Source organism: Scomber japonicus, chromosome 6, assembly GCF_027409825.1.
Source record: "Scomber japonicus isolate fScoJap1 chromosome 6, fScoJap1.pri, whole genome shotgun sequence".
NCBI lineage: Eukaryota > Metazoa > Chordata > Actinopteri > Scombriformes > Scombridae > Scomber > Scomber japonicus.
This window is the reverse complement of record NC_070583.1, coordinates 13,809,092-13,831,616: the sequence shown is the minus strand read 5'-3', so window position 1 is coordinate 13,831,616 and position 22,525 is coordinate 13,809,092. Positions and strand designations below refer to the sequence as shown.

Here is a 22,525-nt window from a genome sequence, read left to right as displayed (position 1 = left end):
GCTCACCTGTAATATGCCCAGCTGGAGCTTAATCAAACACTCAGATGTGATAAGGCATATTAGTTCATCAGCAGTTTAGCCATGTGCCTATAGTGTAAAAAATTACTAGAATACTGTCTGGAAGAGATATATTACTAAGATCCATTGTATAAGGACAAAATGTTTGCACATGTTTATTCTGCAATAAATACTGAGTTTATATATGTAATATATAGAACACAATTTCAAATGTACAGGGGGGTAATTAAAGTATGAAACTTACAGTGTGCACATAGCTGGAGTAAGAAAGAGCAAATATTTTTGAAGAAGAAGAGAGAAAACTGTTTTTGTGCCTTGTGTGAGTGAGCCAAGTGAAGCTGCTGAAATTAAAGGGGTTGTGCGTGGATTACATATCATGTCATTCTTCTCACTCATAAACAAACCACCCTTTACTAGAGAATTACTATTTACAACTTCCTCCTTCTGCATGTCTGTATCCAAGTTTTTAAAGCTTCCAGTATCAAAACACAGTCACATTTTATGTTGTATGTCATATTTCAATATATATTATATCATATAATATCCAGTTCTGAATCTTTTTTCCCATAAAGAGTATAAAATACAGCTGAAGATGGCAATAGAGGATAGGTAGCATTTATGACGTCAGGTTCTGATTGGCTGAGAGCGAGTGACCTCACATCATGGTTACATAGAGTCAAAGTCGTGGTCGTTGGGCTCGATGACTTCAGGGGTCATGACCCTGCCCATGAAGAGGATGGACCCTGGGAGGAGAAGACACATGCAGATGTGCATTACAGTATATTTTTATGAAGGGTTATCATTAATACAAGGCTGCTTGATGCATGCATTGGAAGCTGCTGCATACACCCACAAAGTAGCAATATACTAAAATGTGAATTCATGGTTATCACACACACCTGTCCTCCGGTTTCTGATAACAAAGAAGAACGGGTGATCGGCCATGACCTGTGGGTACAGCACCAGAGTCCTGGTCAGGGCGATCATTCCTGAGAGAGCAGTAAAGAGAGAGGGGAGAATCACTTCTGTTATTCACTGACAGAGTGAAGAGCCATATGGCATATGGGTGATACTCATTCAAAGACAGTAATGACAATTCTATGACCAGTAATGATCATGATGATTAAGATGACAATGAAAATATAGTCTACCTGACCCAGCGGCTCCCTCTGCTCCCTCCTCAGTCACCTCTAGATAAGCCTTCTGCACTGCCTTCCCAATGTACAGGTCCTTACCATCTGGAATAGAGACACACGCACAGATGAGTCAGTCTGAGTGTGAGATGATGGAGACGTGAAGATGGTGTGATGTTGAGTGTAATGTGATAAGGACAGCACATGAGCTAACTAAGAAAACTGCAGTCCACTCATTTAGTCAAATCAAAGCATCTTTTCACACAATGCAGTACTATTAAAAAAAAAAAAAAACACAAACCAAAAAACAAACAAACAAACAAAAAAATATATATAATAAAAATATATAATGAAAAAATATACCATTGCTGGTATCTTACTACAGCTTACTGCAGTAAATTGTATTTGGTATTAGTTGTTGTATTTATTTGCTGTGTTTGATGTCTATGTATTACTGCTGGTTGTGAATCACATTACCCACCAGGGATAAGCTTTTTATTCACAAACATTTTAGGTTATGTAACTCTCAGGACATTTTGAAAACTTAACAATACACTTTTTAATTTCTCCCAACATAAATAAACATTTTAAAATACCCTCTGTTATCAAGCCAAGCTGCCACAGTAACCTTATATCCTCTGAGAAAAGGCTGAGCGAAGGACATGGTTGCTAACACTGTACAAGATGTGCTGATGTCCACTTCACCCTGCAGATTGTGTTTCACAATGTAATACCAGCACCAGCTGAGAACAGTGAGAACTATTTTGGAGGAGGATGTCAGAGATCATGAAGGGTGTTGATCTGTTAAGGATGTTGTTTATAAAGATGTGCTGAGTTCAGATCCAGCTTTACTGTCAGGTTATTACATTGGAAGCAAAAGTTCACTTTTACTTCACTTCTCTTTTCTGTTATTTCCTTTTGTGTGCTTGCTTCTATATGTGTCATTGATTGCTTTAAATGCAAATGATCCCAGCATATATGTATCTCTATTTTTCTGTTTCTACGTATACAGTACATTTGTCTCTCTCTGGATCTATTTTCACCAGATAATGACCTGCCCACTCGATGCCAGTTACCTTGGTTACCTTGAAAAGTACCATTGGCTATTTCACTGCTGCCAAGGAGTGCCTTGAACCAAACCTTGAATCAACTTTTCCTGCATTAAGGATTTATTCATTTTGCCGTTTGTGTCTATATGTGTGATATATTTGATCATCTTTGGCTATGTGTCACATATTTCCGTGTTTTGCACTGACTGACTGTGTGTTTTATGCATCACCTGTCATGGCGGAGAGATCAGCATTGTTGGTGAAGATGTTCTTTATTCCCAGCTCCTGCAGAGTGCTCCTCAGGTCAATCTTCTGTTCCACTTTGAACCTGCACAGTACAGTCAAGAAGGTCAACAGTCACATAATGAGAAAACAAACAAACTAACTAACTAAATGTTTGTGGTAGAGACCGCACACTCAACTCCTAAAAATATAATAACAAATATTTTATCAGGTAGGAATTGATAGGTGTGTTTTTATGTATTTATATATATTTACTGTATGTTCTTACCTAGGTAGATAGACTTCCACCTTTTGCCGTTTCACATTGTTAGCCCACTCCTCCAGCAGTGGTGCTTTGATGATGGGCTCCAGAGAAGCCAGCGGTACCTCCTGACGAGGCAGGATGATCATCATGGACATGTCCTCTCCTTCATACGGCATCTCCAACACCTGGTACACACCACCGGCTTCCTGGGAGCCATCGCTGAACTCACCTGATGGAGAGGTATCATAAACAAAGCAAGCATGAGAGAGCATTTGTACACTCAACATAACCTCCTGTAATGGGTTTGTGAACTTCCCCCAGGAGGAATATACACAGATGTAAGCATGTTTGGGCACATTGATCGACTGTATTGATTACAGTGTGCGGTCATTTCCCCCAACGCTCTAATTAAAACCTACTGACGCTTCCCTTCAAAGGGTTTGGTTACATTGATTGGATTCAAAACATATTACATACACACTGTATGCCACCTTACATGCTGATGGTGCTGTGTCAAAATTACCATCAAAACTGAATCAGGCAGGAAGGCACGCTGTGTTTGTTTGTGTTTGACAGGGCAACGGTCCTTTTACAACAAACATGCACTCAACTGTCTTCAGGCTGGAAATAAAACTGAATAAACCTATTTAGAATCAGGAAATGTTTTAAAAAAAACATCCTTGCATGTAAATATACACACATGCAAATGTACCCACCCACACACATTCAGAGACAAATGCACACATGTGATTACACATGCAAACATCTGTAAGAGTTGATATCTCCTTTTACACACACACTACAAAGGATACGGAATCATATCTTCATTGCCTCGAGGTGGATTTTTTTGACAGACTTGTCCCTTGTATCTAATTAAACAAAACCCATAGATAGAAATTCTAAGCAAGACAAGGCAACCAACACATACTTGAATTAAGTGAAACAGTATTTCTTAGTCACAATGAAATAATCCTTTTATACTCAAAACAAGTCCAACTAGATTTTAAATCTAAATATAAGATTATCCCATTTACTGTAGATTTTGCAGTGTGAGATTAAAATGCAATTAACACTGCCAGACTGTATCCCAATCTTTGCACATGATTTTTTTCCCTTTGAAGCTACTTAAAAGGAAAAAAAGTACAATAGAGGGACTTATCACCCTTTGTTAATTTAGCATTCTGTGCTGCTGTTGCTGGTGCAAAGTGAGGCAACATTGCAGCAGAGAACGGGGTGTGGCGTCCTAAAACATTTTACTTAACCAATATGATTGTGCTTCAAAACGAGAATGCAAACGCAGCCTTCTCCCTGAGGACCTGTCCCTGTTCTGCAGCTCTCAAGCACGCACATCTACACATGCACACATTATGCTCTACACACACACACACACACACACACGCACACACACACACACACACACACACACACACACACACACACACACACACACACACACACACACACACACACACACACACACACACAAACACACACAAACACACACACACACACACACACACACATACACACACACACACACACACACACACACAAATTTCCTGGATCCCGAGCATGTGAGGGTGACTATGTGTGTACCCTTTGATCATAGGTGTATGCAATATCACTACACACATACAGGCTGCACCAAAATAGCTCAAATGCACCAACTTGAGTAGCAGTGCAGTAAAGATATGATGTAATTGTCTTTGGCAGCAGATCAGACCAAAAGGGACAGACTCATTCAGATATCACAGCATCACAGCCAACCTGCAGGAGTCTGCACTCCGAACAAGCAGCCTCACAGTACTGTACATCACAGCCCTGCTAAAACACCACATACACCAAGATCTGACACAAACGGTGTGGCCAATTCAGAACAACCATGTCATTGAAAAAATAGGTATAAGCTATAGAAAATAGAGCCAGACTGTGCATTACATGTAGTGCTTCAGTAGATTTAGTGACAGTACATGACAATCATCATAAAACATCACATTTACCAGTATTGGAAGTGAGCAGTGAAAAAAAAAAGATGATTAATTAGTACCAAAACAATTACCTGATTCAACTGATAATGAACAAAAATCAAGCTGTGAAAATGAAGATTATTTTCTGTGTCCAGTTTAGTTTTTTTTTTGCAACACTGTAAATAGAATATTTTGAGTTTTGGATTGTTGATCAAAAATAAATCAGCAATTTGAAGATTTCATTTTAAGCAATAGAAGTTTTTTTTTTTTTTTACTATTTCCTGATAATGTAGACTAAAATCAGATAAATCTTCAAACAAATTACAAATAGGTGCATTATTTGCCTTACAAACAATGCATGCAGTGTTGTGCATGCCATTAGTGAAAATTCAATAACAAAGTATCAAAGCAGAGAAAGGTGAAAGGTTTCCTCAGCAAGATTTAAAAGTTGATGGCTTAACCACTTCACATTAATTAAAAATCACTATGACACCAAATTATATAATACTATCCTATAAATCATTAGTAAAATTAATAAAATGTCCTCAAATGATAAGGAAAGGGGTATACATGGTAAGGGTTAGGGTTAGGAAATGCCAGATTTCAATGGACTTCAAATAGAGTGGAAACACAGTGTTGTTTGTTCTACTTACTGTCATAGATGTACTTACATTACTTAACACAGAATGTCACAGTGCTGTTAATATTGTATGATATGAACAAAATAGCCTTCAAAATACACTATTAAATCAAACAGAAATAACAGAGGAGTGAAGAACATTTTAACAGTCGAGCTCGCTGTGCAAGAAAAGAGGAGCCTTTCCTGGGAATAACACTCCAAATATGAATATTTTAGATCTAAGATTAACATTTTAAATAACCTCAGGAAATATGAGCTGAAATTCAAGGGCTTCAGAAAAAAAATAGCCAAAGTACAATCCTTCAGACATATGCACACACTACTCATGCCTACCATAGTAGAAGTCTCCCTGTTGGTACATCATGAGCGTCTGGACTTCAGAGCCGTCATCTTTGCTGAAGGAGAAGGTTCTCGTGTTCTCTGGTCTGAATTGGTTTTTCCAGGAGCCTCTGAAGTAGACGGCGTTCACCAGGGTCAGACGGGTCACGCTGCTGAAGTCCTCAGCAGACAGCAGCTCGCGGATCTTACCTACAGGGAGGGATTTGTACAGTGTTTATTTTCATTATCCTAAAGACAACACCTACTGTGTTGCAGCTTTTGAAGTTGTACACAAGTGAGGATAGAGAGCAGCTGAGGGTGGAAAAGTATCCAGTAATTTTTGTTTTTGTACAAAATGATGTGATCAGACAAACGCTGATGCAGCTCCTTTGACAGTATTGTATAACTGTGCTCATTTGTCAACTGTTGCAAGATAACAAGGTAGAAACAAGCTTCACTCTACAGTATACAGGGATTCATAATTCGTATGATTTACGCCCTCCATTCCTTTGCTCCCATCCTCTTTATCCTCCCTTCTTACTCACTCTCGGTATGATTCTCCACCCAGCTGTTGATCTGCTCTGCCACAGCTGCCGATTCACTGAAGTCAACGGTCTCCACTTCGGCCCGGAAATACTTTCTCATCAGATGCAGGAACTCTGGGTTAAAGGTGACGCCTTCTTGCAGGAAGAGACTATTGGCAAATCGAATCACATAGTGGGCGTCATCGTCTGACAGAGCCTCTGTCAGGTTCTGGAGCAATGAGAACTCCACACCTGGAGAACAGGAGGACACACACACACACACACACGCACAATTTGATAATTAGTCTTTTCAGTCAATGTTTAAGGTTTATTGCCATTTACTGGGTCAAGGTTTTCAAATGTGCTGTCTTTATCCTTTATCCTACATATATTATATTTTAATGGAATCAATTCCATCAATTCTGTTGGTCGGACATAACAAGATATTTGTAGACATCATCACAGGCTCTGAGAAATTGCGAAATAGTTTATGACAGTTTTCCTGTCATAAACAAAACAAATAATCACAAAAGCAGTAATGCAAAAAAAGAAAAAGAAAATCTAGTTGCATCAGCTTCATTATTCTAGTTTTAGCACAAAATATCCAGATAAATGAGAAATTGTAAGCAAGTGAGCATCCCCCATGTTTAAACAGTGTAAATGTGTCATTAACAAACACTGATTGAAATGTATCTCATGCTGCTCAGATCTCAGATTCTGGTGGTAAAAATATTCATGTACCATTTAAATCTAAAGTAATTCTGTCAAAATAAAACAGATAACAGATCAGAATGGGATAACCAATTATTCATGACATGGTTTTTAAAGATTTATGTCCTCAGTGGGAACCAATAGGCTTGGGGCTGAGAGCTGGAAAAAGATCATACTGTTGGACTAACGCAATTTTGTTTTGAGTCGTTTGAGTCGTTTCATTGGATTTGCCATTATTAACAATAACAATACAGAATATAACCTAATATAATCCTTTTTACACAAAGGATTCCATTTTCTTAGTGCAGATCTAACTCCATTTACTTGACCAACCACTAACCCTGATGCTGGTAAAAGTGTGTTTATGAATGTCTCACTAACCTGGCAGCAGGTGGCTGAATCCTACAGTCTGTCGTATTTCCTCTAGTGAAGCTCCCCTGGCTCCCAGCTCCACCATACCCAGGGCAATGGCCACGCTCAGCGGGGAGAAAATGATGTTGTCCTGACCCCCCGCTGCCTGCAGCTGGTGGTACAGTCTGACCGAGAACTCTGATGTTGTGTCCTCCGGAATGTCCGCCGCCCGGCAACCGTAGCCCGGCAACAGGATGGAGAGGAGGAGGAGCGGGGACAAAACGTCCAGGATCAACATCGCAGCACAGACCACAGATAACTGAGTGAAAGAGGGGTGAATGAGGAGGAAGGGTATGGATGGAAAGAAAAATATGAGACAGATGATGCAATGATGGAAAATTTAGAGGGCGGAAGGTGACAGTGGGAAAGAGGGAGGAAAAAGGGGTTGTTTGGAAGAAACAGAAAGATATATGGATGGGGTAAAAATTATTAAGGAACAGGGAATGAGAGAATTTGAGAGGGGAAATGGGAATTGAGCAGCCAAAGAAGTGTGGAAGGAAGGAAAATGAATGAGGATGGAGTGAAGGGAAGATGAAAGAGTGAAAATGATTTAAGGAGGGATTGCGCAGGGAGGTAGAGGCAAAAGGAGACCATGAGAGTGAGAGAGAGAGATAAAGGTAGAGAGAAGATTATTGCGTAAGAGAGAAAAAGAGATGAAGGACAAGAGGATTTTGGAAGGGAGGGAATCAGAGATGAAAGTAGAAAGTAGAGAGAACAGGGATGTAGGATGATGAAAAAACGGACGGAAAAGACGGAAAACATCTATCAGTCAATCATTCTGGAAATATTAAACTGTGTTTATAAAGACAAAGCAGAAAAACACTACACTCTATTTGTTAGCTGAAATGAAATTGAATGGAAAGACTATTTCTAATGACGATACTGTTAAATACTGAGCCAAGAATGGAAAGAGAAGAGAAAGGTTAAATTGAGGAAAAACAGATAGATTGAAATGAACTGAAGAAGAAAAGAGATTTAAAAAAGGCAATCCCTAACCAAACTGTACAATCTGGGAGTTGAAACTAGTCGTGCACAGTTTCAGAAATACTAGAAAAAAGACAGATTTGCAGAGAGATAGATAAACAACAAGAATGTGCGGTAACTACAGCTGTACTGCTGACTGCAGTGAGTATTGCTGTTCTGAGCACATCTGCTAAATGAGCTCATACATAATTCATGGACATTCTTATCATCTTGAGTTATATCAGCGTCTTTCCTTGAAAATCTGTGTTTCAGCCTTTGTATGTGAATGGTCGAATTTATGTCTGTCTGTGCAGAATGAATGATTAGGACTAGGCCCGATGAGGCCTTCACCCCCCACCCTCCTACCCACCCTCCACCCCTCCCCTGATCCATCCATGCCATCACACTTCTCGTCTTCATCTCCCTCTTGTCCACGTTATCTGTCTTTGCCGATCTTCTCTTCTGTCACATCTCTTTACTTTCCTACCTTTTCTGTCTCTTTCAGGCTCCCTTTATACATTTTCAAATGGCACAGAATGTACACACACTGCACAATCTCTCTGGCACTGTTGTTGCCAGGCAACATTGTTTTCTGCTGCCCAAACAAAACAAAAAAAAGATGGAGCGTCGATGATATAAAGCATAAAGAGAGCGAGAGAAAGCGATCGAGTAAAGAGACAGTAATCGTGATCAGTTTTGTTGTTTGTCTCTCTGTTGTGCTGCTGTTGTTTTACAGTTTATATGGGTTCAATTAGCAGTCCCGTGCTGGGCGGGAATCTGCTGGTTGCTACTGTATGTGTGGGACAGCAGGTGACAGTGGTGACAATGTACCTGAGTGTCAACAGCAACAACAATAGGCAGCAGCCAGAAAATTAGTGCCTATGCCTGTTGTGTCCCGTCCTTTCCTCTCCTGTGCTCTGGCATGTGACAAAAAATGTTCCCCGCCAAAATAAAGCAAACAACCTCTGAGAGATATTGATGCCAATTCTTTATATTTATATATTTGTATTTCTATTATTGTCAACAAACCCCATGAAAATACCAAACTCAACAAATCGATCCTACTAACAAAAATGATCTATGTAGCTACAGCCTAATTATAAAGTCCTATTAAAAACATATAAATGTATGAGGATATTATAATGGACTTGGGCACTTGTAGTTCATTTTGAGTTAATCCCACATGCAGCCATACTCACTGGGGTCCCCAATAAATACACTGTTTAATCCTGTTTGAATATCTTTAAAAACTACAGTGCCCAGCTGTTTTAAGAAATAATTTAGCTGTTCAGCACAGCATACTGAGTCTATTGGTTGGCACCCCCAAGGTTCACATTTGTGTTTTTGAGCAAGTAGATGGACTGCCATAGAAATTGTTACAGACATTCATGTACCCCTCAGGATGAGTTATAATCACTTTCATTACAGTCACAATGAACTAAACTAAGATAGTAAACATTATACTTAGCAACAGCAGAATTAGCATCAGCATACCATTATTATGAGTATATTAGCAAGCTAAAGTTAGCATTTAGCTCAAAGCACCACTATGCTTTTGTACAGTCTCACAGAGCCACTAGCTGGGCTGTATACACTCTCCTAGCCTTATTTAAAAATGAAACTACCGTATATGGCCTAGACATGTGTTTAAAAAAATGTATTAAAAGGTGATTTAACAAATTGTTGGTTTTGGTCTTTTCATTGGAATTTTGATAATTACAAAATTATAGAATATCGCCAGCTTTATTATTTGAAGCAATACTTCCTTACTAAATAAGCAGAGTGGGTCAGTCTGCATCACTTCCACTTCACGTCTTTTTGAACTGAGGGCAAAAATCTCATTTGGTTTGCTCCCATCTATAAGTAGTCTGACAAACTGTTTTGACAAGCATGGCATTGACTACACTGCTGACTGTATTATGGACATTTATTTCAGTTTACAGAGTTTCTTCACATGGAACAGAGGAACAAAGCACTTACACTTGAGGTTCATGTACTCTAATATTTGCCTGATTACCTCATGATCAGATCTCCAATTTGTTTTTTACAATATAAATACAATCTAGTCACCTTGGTCATATTCATAGAATGGGGTCCTATTCTGCATTTTTCTTATTACCAACTAATTCTGAAAAGAATAATGAATTCATCCTACTATTTTATTGCTGGTGTAACCAAACCCTGGAGGTGCCACTGACCTCCCCTGTTGTCCAAAAAAACTATTAAAATATGTCAAAGGGCCACAGTGGGTGACGTATTCCTTCATCAAAATTAACATAGCAACAGAATTTTATTTTGACTCAATCTGCATACACCATCTTGCAGCAATAAACAAGGACCAAATGTGTATTAATCCACTGTTAAATATAGTTTCCATTAAACACACCATTTACTCCTGGTTTAGTAACAATTGCTAATAACTACTGTGTCCAGCTGTTTCAGGAAATCAATTAGCCTTTAAAAAAACAGGAAACTGTATATTTGTGGCTTGTTTTTTGTAATGTTACATCTCAAATGAGAAGGAATGGGTTTCAAACACAGTGGTGTATGTTGTTAACAATAATATAAATACAACTAATGCCAGCACACCTTAATATAGCCATGTATTACTGTACATCCAATAGGCAGTTGTAAGATATGTCATCTGTTAAATTGAGTTTTGACTCAGTAGCACGAATGTCCATCAAGTTGTTCAGTGCAGGAGTTGTGGTTAAAGCCATGGAAACAGTCTTTTTGTATTAATGCCCAAGATAGAAAAATCAACACACACCCAAAGGCACAAACTTGATGTATTGTAGATGGTATATTACTAGTCACGTGTGTTCACCTGCTCTCACATGTCGTCCAGTGAGTCACACATTGCAGTGGGGGGCGAGAGAGAGAGAGAGAGAGAGAGAGAGAGAGAGAGAGAGAGAGAGAGAGAGAGAGAGAGAGAGAGAGAGAGAGAGAGTCAGAATGGCTGGAGGAAGGAGGGGGCGGCTGGCAGAGATGTAAATGGAGGTAATGTTCTTGACCTTCTGAGTTGTGGGAGCTGAACTTTTCTGAGACAGACAGTACAGCCTTCTATAAAGAAAGAACCAGCCATGCAGTTAAGCCAGGGGAAAGTAGTGTGGAGCATCATTGTGCATGTCACCTGTGTGTGTTTGTGTGCAAGAGTGCATGTGTGTATTGATAATAACACCATGGGTGGCTGGCTTTTTCTTGTAATGGTGACACCTTTAGGAGGACAGCCTTGTTTTGTTTTTGAATTCCACTGGACAAAATCTTTCTTTAAGTCTACAAAGAGACAGAGAGGTGAGTGTCTAACAGAATGGACCCTTTCATCTCTCACCGTCTCCCAGTGGGGGTGACAGGGGACGCTAACTAGAATAAACCCTGGGCTCTTAAAACTCTTTCATAGACAGATGGTTGGCAAGATAAAGAAGTAACAACAGGATGCAAAAGAAACTAAATTGCCTCTTTGGTCGGATCAAAAAATCATGTTGGGTAAGATCGCATGTATACAAAGCATGGAAGCATGGAAATCAGCTGACTAGTCCATGACTGTTACTGTGGAATGACTAAATTATGCTGCAATGAGAGATAAAATAATGTTAAACTATGTTTTCTCATTAGTTTATACAACACACTGCTACATACAATTTTATCATGATTACTTCACAATAGTGATGTTTGAAGTAAGTGACTTATAACATATAAAACATGAATTAAAATCACTAGTCAGACAGCATGACCACTATCTTCAGGCAGAGGAGACGTGCTGCGCCATCAAAGGTAGAAGGTCCAAACAAAGGATATTGATATTCCTTAGAGGTTTTGGCAGGAAGTGTCTTATTGACGCCCAAAACATGCTCAATACTTTGTGAACTGATAAAAGTGCCAGACGTGACTTTCCCTTCAGACTGGCCCTCAATCTCCACTCCACCATGGAGCTCACTGCTTCAGTTATCTTAAGTTTCTCTTTTTCTCTAGAGGTCTCCTGTACTTTTCTTTTGTTTTCTCGCCTAGAATATGCTTGTATTTTCAAACTTTTTCTGAAACAAGCCTCAGAGACCCTCACTATCAACTGAAGAATAGTTTTCTTTTCTTTTTATATTTTTGTGTTGTGGGTTTTTTTTTTTTAATTTCCTCTTTGAAGTTTGTCATCAGGCTAATGGAGTTTGTCGAACCTGATTTATGAAATTAGTGTAACTAGATTAATTTTATTTGACATGCAGCCACAAAATCACAAGGAATCGACAGAGACCGTACTACCGGCCCACAGCTGACAGCCAGTCCACATGTGTGTGCCTCAGGGAACAGTGTCAGTGACTAATCAGCCTGGACCTCTGCCCATTGGTCCTGAAGCAAGACCGCCAGACCAGCTAGGAGGCTCTGCTGTCAGGCCCACTGCTTGGCAACCAAACTGCATCCAAGGAGTCGGCTGGAAAAGTAGTGGCCCTAGAGGGAACTTCACAGTGTTGCCCATCAGGCAACAGGCTCAGACTGCCACAACAACTTCAGGGGGAAGTTGTCATCTCTACATGAGCTTCAAAAAGTAGGCAAAATCCAGAGCCTTTCTGTGATGTGAGTTGATATCAAATAGAAATTAATTTCCTTAAAGAAGATGATTATTGTCTTAATGTCTCGCTGTCATTTTATATTTCTGAGTCACATCCTCCACTGAGATAGGATTCATCTTATCATTGAGAGATCTTTTATTCTTTTTGCATGTATTCATCAGACATTTATTTATAAATACATGTTGTATTAGTAAGACGTTGTGTTTGTTTGAAGCACAAGACAAAAGTCCCTCTATTGAAAATGATTCCTATTTCTGGTTATGAGACTGATCAATTAAACATCTTCCCTCTTCAGTAGAGGGGAAATAAGCCCCAGACTTTAATGAGTGCAACATTTAATTTATAAAAGTTGTGTAACTCCTACACACCATTCTGACCTTTGGAGTGGTGGCATACTGTCTGCAAGAGGATCCCACACTTTGCTGGCCATTGATGACTATGAGCTGACTATGAGCCCAAATTTGGCTCTGAGCTACTCAGATGGGGTTCCCAGCATGCCTCCCAGGTAAGAAGGGAAACCCAACACCCAGTTATAAAATGTTCTCTCGTGACTAACAAAACTGAATATGTCAGAAAATTGCTCATGGTTTAAGTTGCTGGGGTTTAATCCTGACAACTTGATTAATTCCATGCAATTAAACTCACTGGCCTTTAAAAGCAGCCTTTAATGTCTCTGTGTAATCCTAATTCTCAGACAGAATAGATCGGCAGTTGACATTTCGACAATTAAAACGTGACGTCACCCAAATCCACACCACGTACACTAATCCTTACTGCCATTTAAACCCAACACCTTGAGACGGCACGCTCCACAGGTCCAGGGGAATTTATTAAACATGGACATCCTCATTCATGGTTCAAATCCACAGGTATACACACACACACACACACACACACACATTTCCACATACGCTTCCAAGACAAGGTTACCAAGGCAACTGCAGGTGATGGACATTTTTCGTTTTGCCAAGCTGACAGAAAGAAATTTTACCACTTGAAAGATATCTTCCCCCTTCCATATAGGCAGATAAACTCTCTTTCCTTCACACACACACACACACACACACACATTGATACTCAGCATTTTCTCTCACCTAACTCCTGTCTACGCAAGAGCTCTTGACACCATCTCCAGTTCTGTCACTTAATGCACTTGCTGACATTGTCTGGTAAAAAACACATGCACACACACACGCACGCACACACATACACACACACGCACACACACACACACACACATAGTCGTACATGCAGTACACTCAGTGCACTCAGTCATTTTGCTAAAACAAGACAAGCTCCTGCTCATCTTCTTTCCTCTGGAAGTGATCACTACGGAGCTGCAGCAAAGTCTCCCTACAGTACCTCCTCTCTTAAACCTACTTCTCCGCTCCAGCTCAAATCACAGCACACTGGTTCACTTGGGCTCTATAAGTACACTTCCAAACTCCTGAAGCTCACAGGCACTTTGATGAATTCAGTGAAAATGCTAACATTCTGTTCCATCAAGGCCTATCCCTCTGGGAATAAACTGCAAAGAATGATGTCTATGACAATTGCTGCGACCTTAGAAAATGGTGAATGATGGACTTCCTGTTAAAAAAATGGCAGAATAATCTGTCAAGATTACGCCATGAATGTGTCCAATTTATAAAGTGCTGTGCAGAACAGAGATAATGGAGTCTGATTATCATTCATGAGTTTTAAGTTTTCCTTGGAGGTTGCATAGACACACTAAAAATAATTAAACTTAGATGAAACCTACAACCTTAACCTTAAATCACCCATGTCTCTAACTTTCTCAATTTCCAAGTTTGATTAGACACCCATCTCTGACCTATGCCTGCCTGCTGACCTGGAGAAACCCAAAGAGGAGTAGAGACAGCTTGAAATTTACAGAGGGAGGCAGCACTAAAAGCCATCACTGTGTAAGGGAGAAATGAAGTACTAAACTCCAAAGGCAGGGTGGAGACTTCCATTACTGTTCACAATAAACTGGAGCCAATTCATCAATCAAGTTGTACTATATGTTCTGCTCTCTCTCCTTATTTGCAATGTGGCACAAATAGAAGCTACATTGCCAAAAGTCTGCTACTGTATCTAATCTGGAAGCATATTATGGTATATGTAACACAGCATTTTACCGCTGCATGAGCTAAAACATTCCCACCATAACCTTAATGGCTAATCTACCTCTTGAGGTGATTTGCCCGTTTGACTCACATAGAACAATATTATCCTTGGGGTCAATTTGAGCTCATTCAATGTTTATCATTCAAAAAATAATAGCTCACTTTTGTTTTACTTCATATTTCATGACTTTTCCTGATTTGATGGGGAACAACTGATTAAACATAAAATTATCATAATGATATTTTTTCAATGTGCTGTACACATTTGGCACTCATCAGTGTTCCTCTGGGGTCAATTAGACCCCAAGCTGTTTTAGCTGTGTAAAACATGTCTGTGTGTGTGTGTGACCTAACATCCCCACACCTGCAGGTGCAGAGTTGATACTTTTGAGTTGATACATGAGAGGGAGTGGGGAAAACATAATTCCCATGAAAACTTTGATACTTCTCGCCAAGTGGGCGCGTGGGAAATAACTTAACTTGTGAACTTCTGCCAAAATGAGGAAGCCAATGTAGGCTTGTGAGTCGATCACAGTCTTTCCAACTAAAATTATCATCCCAAGGACAATATTTTGAATTGATGGTTATATGAAGAGCTTGAATAATGACTTTATGTCTTCAACATGGCTGACTGTGTGTCTGGTGGGGCCTGGGACTCTTGATGACCTCAGCAGCGCTAAGTCTACCTTGTTGTTGAAGTGAGGAGAGGGACCGTATTTTTCCATTTTGGTACTAACGTGACATGGGGGAGGGGGAAACAATATTCCCATGAGAACTTTCCCACACCATGGGCATGAAGGTGTCTGTGTGTGTGTGTGTGTATATGTGTTAACTAATGTACTCACACCTGCCCGAAGTAGAACTGATATTTCCCGGGCTGTGGAGGGCGGGGAATTCCCGCAAGGACATTGATAGTTCATGCAAAATAAGGGAGGAGCAAACATATAAAAAGCTTGCATGGCAGCCTTATATCTAAACCATTTCTCTTGGTGCTCTGTGTACTCTGCAATCTGCATGTTCTCTCTCACTTGAAAATGTCCTCTGGGAAAAGCTTTACTGTCAATGAGATTTTGGAACTCTTTGACAGTGAAAGTGACATAGAGGAGAATGTGTCTGAGACAGAGGATTATGTTGAGGAGGACCCTGATTTTGAGGCATTCTCATCTGATGGGAATCAGAGTGCTGACCCTCCTGTTGTCTCTCAACCACCAGCAGATACGATCCCTTCCAAACATGGAAAGATAATATGGCCTTTTCCCCACTTCAACAGCAGGGTAGACTTAGCTTACTAATGTTATCAAAATGGTTCTAGCCCCCACGCAGTCAGCCATGTTGAAGACATCAAGTCATCATTAGAGCTCTTCATAACACCATCGATTGAAAATATTGTACTTGGGATGACAAATTTAGAGGGAAAAAATGTGTATGGGGACAGTTGGAAAGACTTAGATGTGGTTGACTTGGAAGCCTACATTGGCTTGCTCTTTTTGGCAGAAGTTTACAAATCAAAAGGTGGAGCAACAGCAAGCCTTTGGAATGCTGAGACTGGAAGGGCAATATTTCCAGCCACCATGTCTCTGAAGACATTCCAGATTTTGTTCCGTGTCATATGCTTTGATGACAAAGAAACAAGGCAGGGCCGACTAGAACGGCAAACTTGCAGCAATAAGAGATATGGGTGCATTGTTACCCCTGCTTTACAATCCAGGCCCCCACATGACTGTCGATGAATGCTTGCGTTTCGTGGGCGCTGTCCATTCCGACAATATATGCCGAGCAAACCTGCCAAATACGGCATCAAAATATTGGCAGCATGTGATGCATGGTCCAGCTATGCCTGGAATATGCAGGTTTACACAGCCAAATCCCCTGGCGAAGCACCTGAAAAAAATCAGGGCACAAGGTGTGTGCTTGATATGGCTGAAGGACTGCATGGGCATAACATTATATGTCATCATTTTTTCACATCTTACGCCCTGAGTGAGGAACTGCTCAAAAGGAAGGTTACTATGTTGGGGACAGTGAGAAAAAACAAACCAGAGCTTCTCTCTGAACTTCTTTCTGTCAAGAACAGGAAGGTAACATCTTCAGTGTTTGCCTTCACTGACAAAGCAACTATGGTCTCTTATTGCCCCAAGAAAGAAAAAAATTTCATGCTGCTCAGCACTATGCATAAAGATGCTGCCCTGAGCACCAGAGAAGATAAAAAAACACAAATGGTGCTGGACTACAATGAGAGAGGCAGGGGTGGACAACCTAGACAAGACCACAGCCACATACAGCTGTCGATGCATGACTGCCTGTTGGTCACTTGTCATCTTCTTCCACATAATTGATGTAAGTGCATACAATGCGTTTATGATGTGGTGTGAAATAAACAAGGACTGGAACAGGGGAAAACTGAGCCAATGGAGGATTTTCCTGGAGCAGCTTGGTAATTCACTGGTGAAACCTCATATGGAGAGAAGACTGTGCCTTCCAAGAGCATCAGCAGCTGCTGCAGCTATCGTGAGGGACATACAGAAAGAGACAGACACCCCAGCTCCTCCAATGGTACAAACCACGGGCAGGAAACGTGGCAGGTGCCAGGTTTGTCCCACCCAAAATGATTCAAAGACCAGCAATCTGCAAGGAGCATGCACACACTCTCTGTACATCCTGTGCACAGTAGTGCAGACTAAAAGCTTTAATGTTGGGCTGTGCCCAACAGGTAAATAATGATATTCATATTCCGTTGTTTGATTTCTCGCCCACACACACTCCTCTTGTATATATATGAAATGTATATATATATATATATATGAAAAAATTCAAATGAAAACTTTTCAAGATACATTACTTTTAATTTAAAAGTTTGGCCTGATGGTGGAGCTAGAGGAAAGGTCAACTCGCTAATAAGTTTCATCATCAAGGGGCTATTTATGTATTCAACAAATAAACAAAGTGCCTGACACAAAAACTCGGTCAACAATTTTATTTTAATCATTTTCTGGAGGCAGATATCCCTGGGGTCAGATTGACCCCAAGGGTAAAATGTGTTTGTAATATTTGAGGATAATAGTAGAGATTACAGTCCTACACTGTGCATGTTTATCATTTTGATGAAGTCTAATATCATCATATCATCAAATCATCATATGACACTGGTCCTCCATAGCAATAGTTACTGCTATAGTATATTCACACAGGTGTTGCTATTTTAAAGTCAAATATGTAACGTTTCAGTGAACTTATTATCAAATATCTTTGAATCAGGTCTGATCTTTTAAATCTGCATTTCTTGAACAAAATGTTGTAGTTTATGACTATTTTTAATATATATGCAACTTATAACATAACATTGAAATGACATGACCCTGTTTTCTTGCTTGCGTATTACTGTGAAATCCTTTATGTATGTTATGCATGATGTTATTCTACATCACAAGCTTTTATCCAGTCTCCAACAGGAGTGTCCTGTTTTTCCACTCTATCCCTGCAGATTATTGCGGTTCCAGTGGCAGACAAAATTACCCACCTACAGCCCATCCTCAGCTCAGAGCCTTTCGCTCATTTAGCCCCCTTGTTAGAAAATGACATAATGTGCTATGCAACCTGCTTGAAGTCCCAGGATGCTCACTGTACACTCCACAGAGGGCAAACAGAGGTTAACAACCCTTTATTAATCCCTGCTAAAAGAGACACCCAGAGGGAAAGACAGACTGAGTGAGCTATAAAGACACAGAAAGAGAGAGAGAAAGAGGGAGAGGGAGAGACAGAAAGAAGAAAGATATATATATTATTAACAAAGTCAAGCAAACAGACAGATAGATGGAAACAGGAAGAACATTGATGGTGTGAATAGAGGCTGCTTCCATGCAGATACCAGCCTTGACTCTGAGCCAATAATATCCAGCAACCCCCCCAGTAGCATGGCAAGTTGGTTGACTGCTCCCCTCACTCTACCAAGACACACTCAACAGTGTCTCTCTTCTCTCTCTATGTCAGTAACACACACACACACACACACACACACACACACACACACACACACACACACACACACACACACACACACACACACACACACACACACACCAACATCCATGGCGCTGTGGGAGCGTAGTTAGGAGGTCTGAGCTGTAATTGGATCGGCCTCTATTTGGGGTCAGTGGTAAAAGTGAAAAGACCGGAGGCTTTTTCAAATGGACTAAAGACCAGAGAGACATCGGAGCACAGGAAAGGTCACTATCAACTAGTCCTGTGGGGGGAACCTATTCGAAGGTGTGTGTGTTTGTGTGTGTGTGTGTGTGTGTCGGGGAGGAGTAATAGATGTAAGAGAGGGAGACCAAGCAGCAGATGCCAAATGAGAAGTGAATAAGAAGTGATAGCCAGGTGAGCTGGCTGACATGGGTAGAGCACAAAGAAGACAGGGTGATGATGAAGGTGTTTGAATCTCTGATTGTTTCGCTCACTTCAGGGGGCACACCAGCAGCTAGCGAGCAGGTATAAAAGTCAAGAAGAGATCGAGAGTGACAGTGGTGCTGACAAGTGAGACAATTACAGAGAGAGATTCAAATTGATTTGATATTTGAGCCATATAGTTGAAATGGAGGGGAAACACAGGTATTACCAAACCAATAACCAATTCAACCATATTACTGTTACTAATTGTAGATATTCTCTCTCTCTCTCTCTCTCTCTCTCTCTCTCTCTCGCTCTCTCTCTCTGTCTGTGTCTATCTGTGTCTCTGTCTGTGTCTCTCTGTTTCTCTGTCTCTGTCTGTGTCTCTCTGTCTCTGTCTGTCTCTGTCTCTCTCTCTCTCTCTCTCTCTGTGTCTCTCTCTCTCTTTCCCCAAATTATTATTATTATTTAAAAAAAAAAAGATTTGTTGGCATAGACACCTTTATTTAGCAGTAGACCGACAGGAAACATGGGAGGGGGGCGACATGCAGCAAAGGACCTCCAATCAGGATTCCAACCATATCCGGCTGTGTATATGGCATGCACTCTAACCACTCGACCACCTGTGTGCCATTATTATTATTTTCAAATGTTAAAAGCTAAGTCAGTGTCTTGGCTGACTTAAAGAGATGATATCCTAGAGTTTTTCTTTCCTCATTTTCTGTTTACATCCTTTGTGTTTCCCCAAAAAATGCATGTATTTAATTGTAGATCTCAAAACACAGTTAATTTCCTTTTTCTCCCTCTCTGATAGTGTGTCTCTATCCATCTGTTTTTTGTCTTATAGAAAAGAACAGGTTGTACTAATAACATTAACAATGGCAATGTCCTATACAAGTGTCCCAGTAAGCCATGATGGTGTTATTCCCTGATATAACTCCTGACCTCTTTCTCTCCCAATCTGTCCTCTCTCTCATCCTCCTATCTGGCCAGGTATGAACTAATCCCCTGTGTCTTTGCTGCAGCAGAATGTACGTGGGACAAACCTGCCGTGTGAGAGTGTGCATAGTCGAGTGAAGGTGGGCACCTGAGAGTTGGTGTCAAGGAAAAGAAGAAAGAATTGAAATGAAAATCTGCTGTTTATTCACCTTTTGCTGAGTTTTTAATTATATACTGAAAATTCATTATTATTACTTTTTCATGTGTATTTAATCTTTTATAAAAAAACATATTTCATGCATATTACTACTAGCCGAGGTTCTGTTGTTTTTTCAGTCAAATTTAAATTCAATAACCATCAGCATAAATGTATTTCAGGACAGATTAAAGTTGATTTCAGATTAAAGTTGATTTCTAAATGTATACTGCAGCACATAGCAGGTTGTGTTCTAGCCTGAGAAGATGTACATTGTGTTGTCCAGGACAAAAACTGCAGTACTTAATGCAGATTTATTGTCTCAGCAAAATACAATATGTAATTGACAGAAATACATCAACACTCCAGCACACACATATTTGGAAGGCTATGGTTTGCGCACACACTCACTGCACACCCACAGTGAGCAAACCCAGTCAGTTGCCTCTCCCCGTCCCCTCATTTTGTTTCGCAAGGCTGATTTGAAAGACATTTAATTATTGAAATGCAATTAATGCAGCACTCGTGGGGAATAGGCAGGACACACACACACAGACATAGACACAGACACAGAGACACAAACACAAACACACAATAGGAAAGAAACAGCAGCCATTATAGCAGCAGAGATTAACCAGTGATTCAGATGCATATGGGATTAATACATTGAGATTATGACCGAAAGGGATCCTGTTTTTCTGAATATGGAGCTGCCAGAATTAAGAGCCTAAATGAGGATTTAGAAGGTCATTATCTTAGTTGCAGAGATAAAGAGATGAGAGGTGGATTTAGAGGAAAAATGTAATTGTTCATTAATATTGGCCATTTTAGGACTACCAATATTACATTAAGACGTGTTTTGTAAACAGACTAAACTTTGTATTCTTAAAAGGTTTTCATGGTATGTCTGTAGTGCAAAGTGATATCATCTCTCTAAGTCTTACTGGCATTATTATTGATTATTTGGTATTTTATAGGTATTTCAACATAATTGATTACTGCAATGATGAATTGGCATTTCTATTTTCTTTCTTTTTTTTTGTTTGTTTCTTAACATGATATCACTCTGAAATTCTACATCATTGAACCTGTTGTGCACCTTTTGCATAAATACATCATAATATTACAGTTTTTAACATAAGCTATTTTCTCATGTTTTTCTCATAAATCAAAACATGAATTTTCACCCACACCACCATGACCACCACACACACGCTGATCTGCATGAAGGAATAACAAGTGGTGTGCGTGTGTGTGTGTCTGTGAGAGAGAGTGAGTGAGTGAGAGAGAGAGAGAGAGAGAGAGAGAGAGAGAGAGAGAGAGAGAGCGAGGGGTGGGGAAGGGTAAAACCAGGCTACTACAATCTGCCTCGTTAATTCACACACACACATGCACTCACTGCGCCTTTGCCTGTATTTCAAGGACAAAAACCACAATGCAATGCCTAAGCTGGGTTTCAATGGAGGGAAAACAACAACAGCACAATACAATCATAGACCACCAACAAACATTAAATAGCCTTGGGTGGTGGACAATACGAGTAACGTTTTAAATCAATAGGCTGGAAGAAATATGTTTGGCTCCAATGTGCGTCTCCACCCGCCCCCTTAAATACAACCCCACACATGTTGATTATAGCATCAAAAATTATTTTAGAGGATTTCTTAATTAACTGGTAATTACACCTTCACATTCCTCCACCTCTGTTCAAATTATTTCTATAGGATAAAATACTCTGAAATAAATAATTATTCTTTTCACAACCGGAAGATCTTGCAAGAGCAGAGAAGTTGGTTTTGCTGTCCTAACAGGTTACTCAGACAAATCACAACACTGTGAGTGAATCAGTTGCAGGTTATTGCGTAAAACTGCTCTTACCGATAAACGGTGATGAATTAGGAAGGATGGATGGATGTGTGCGGTCTCTCTCTGCTGCTCTCCTCCAGCGCTGCAGCTCACAGCCTGTTCGTTTGACGCAGACCCCGCCCCCTACACACCGATTGGTCCAATGAACGTCTACCAAAGAGTATCCATGGGAAACAAGATAAGCCACTCTTCATTGTTCCGTCTTTGCATATCTGAGATTGTTCTGCTT

General features: G+C 40.1%; 1 protein-coding gene and 1 pseudogene across 1 annotated transcript; one reads left to right on the top strand and one right to left on the bottom strand.

The window, feature by feature from the left end:
* Window positions 1–469: 469 nt before the first annotated feature.
* serpini1 (serpin peptidase inhibitor, clade I (neuroserpin), member 1) lies at window positions 470–22,393 on the bottom strand. Its single transcript, XM_053321006.1, has 9 exons — window positions 22,309–22,393; window positions 7,229–7,517; window positions 6,158–6,388; window positions 5,628–5,822; window positions 2,712–2,916; window positions 2,431–2,528; window positions 1,170–1,256; window positions 918–1,007; window positions 470–761 (listed from the first exon to the last, which is right to left on the bottom strand). The coding sequence occupies exons 2-9, from the start codon at window positions 7,494–7,496 to the stop codon at window positions 685–687; spliced, it is 1,251 nt and encodes a 416-aa protein (XP_053176981.1). The 5' UTR covers window positions 7,497–7,517; window positions 22,309–22,393; the 3' UTR covers window positions 470–684.
* LOC128359829 (piggyBac transposable element-derived protein 4-like) lies at window positions 12,502–19,446 on the top strand (annotated as a pseudogene).
* Window positions 22,394–22,525: the final 132 nt, after the last annotated feature.

What these genes read in the sequence shown, in the direction of transcription:
- serpini1 (XM_053321006.1), bottom strand. Translation starts at nt 7,496, where the DNA reads ATGTTGATCCTGGACGTTTTGTCCCCGCTCCTCCTCCTCTCCATCCTG. An exon ending in ATTCAGCCACCTGCTGCCAG is followed by an intron (nt 6,389 to 7,228) that starts GTTAGTGAGACA and finishes CCTGTTCTCCAG; the next exon opens with GTGTGGAGTTCTCATTGCTC. An exon ending in AGAGGGAGCCGCTGGGTCAG is followed by an intron (nt 1,008 to 1,169) that starts GTAGACTATATT and finishes CTGCTCTCTCAG; the next exon opens with GAATGATCGCCCTGACCAGG.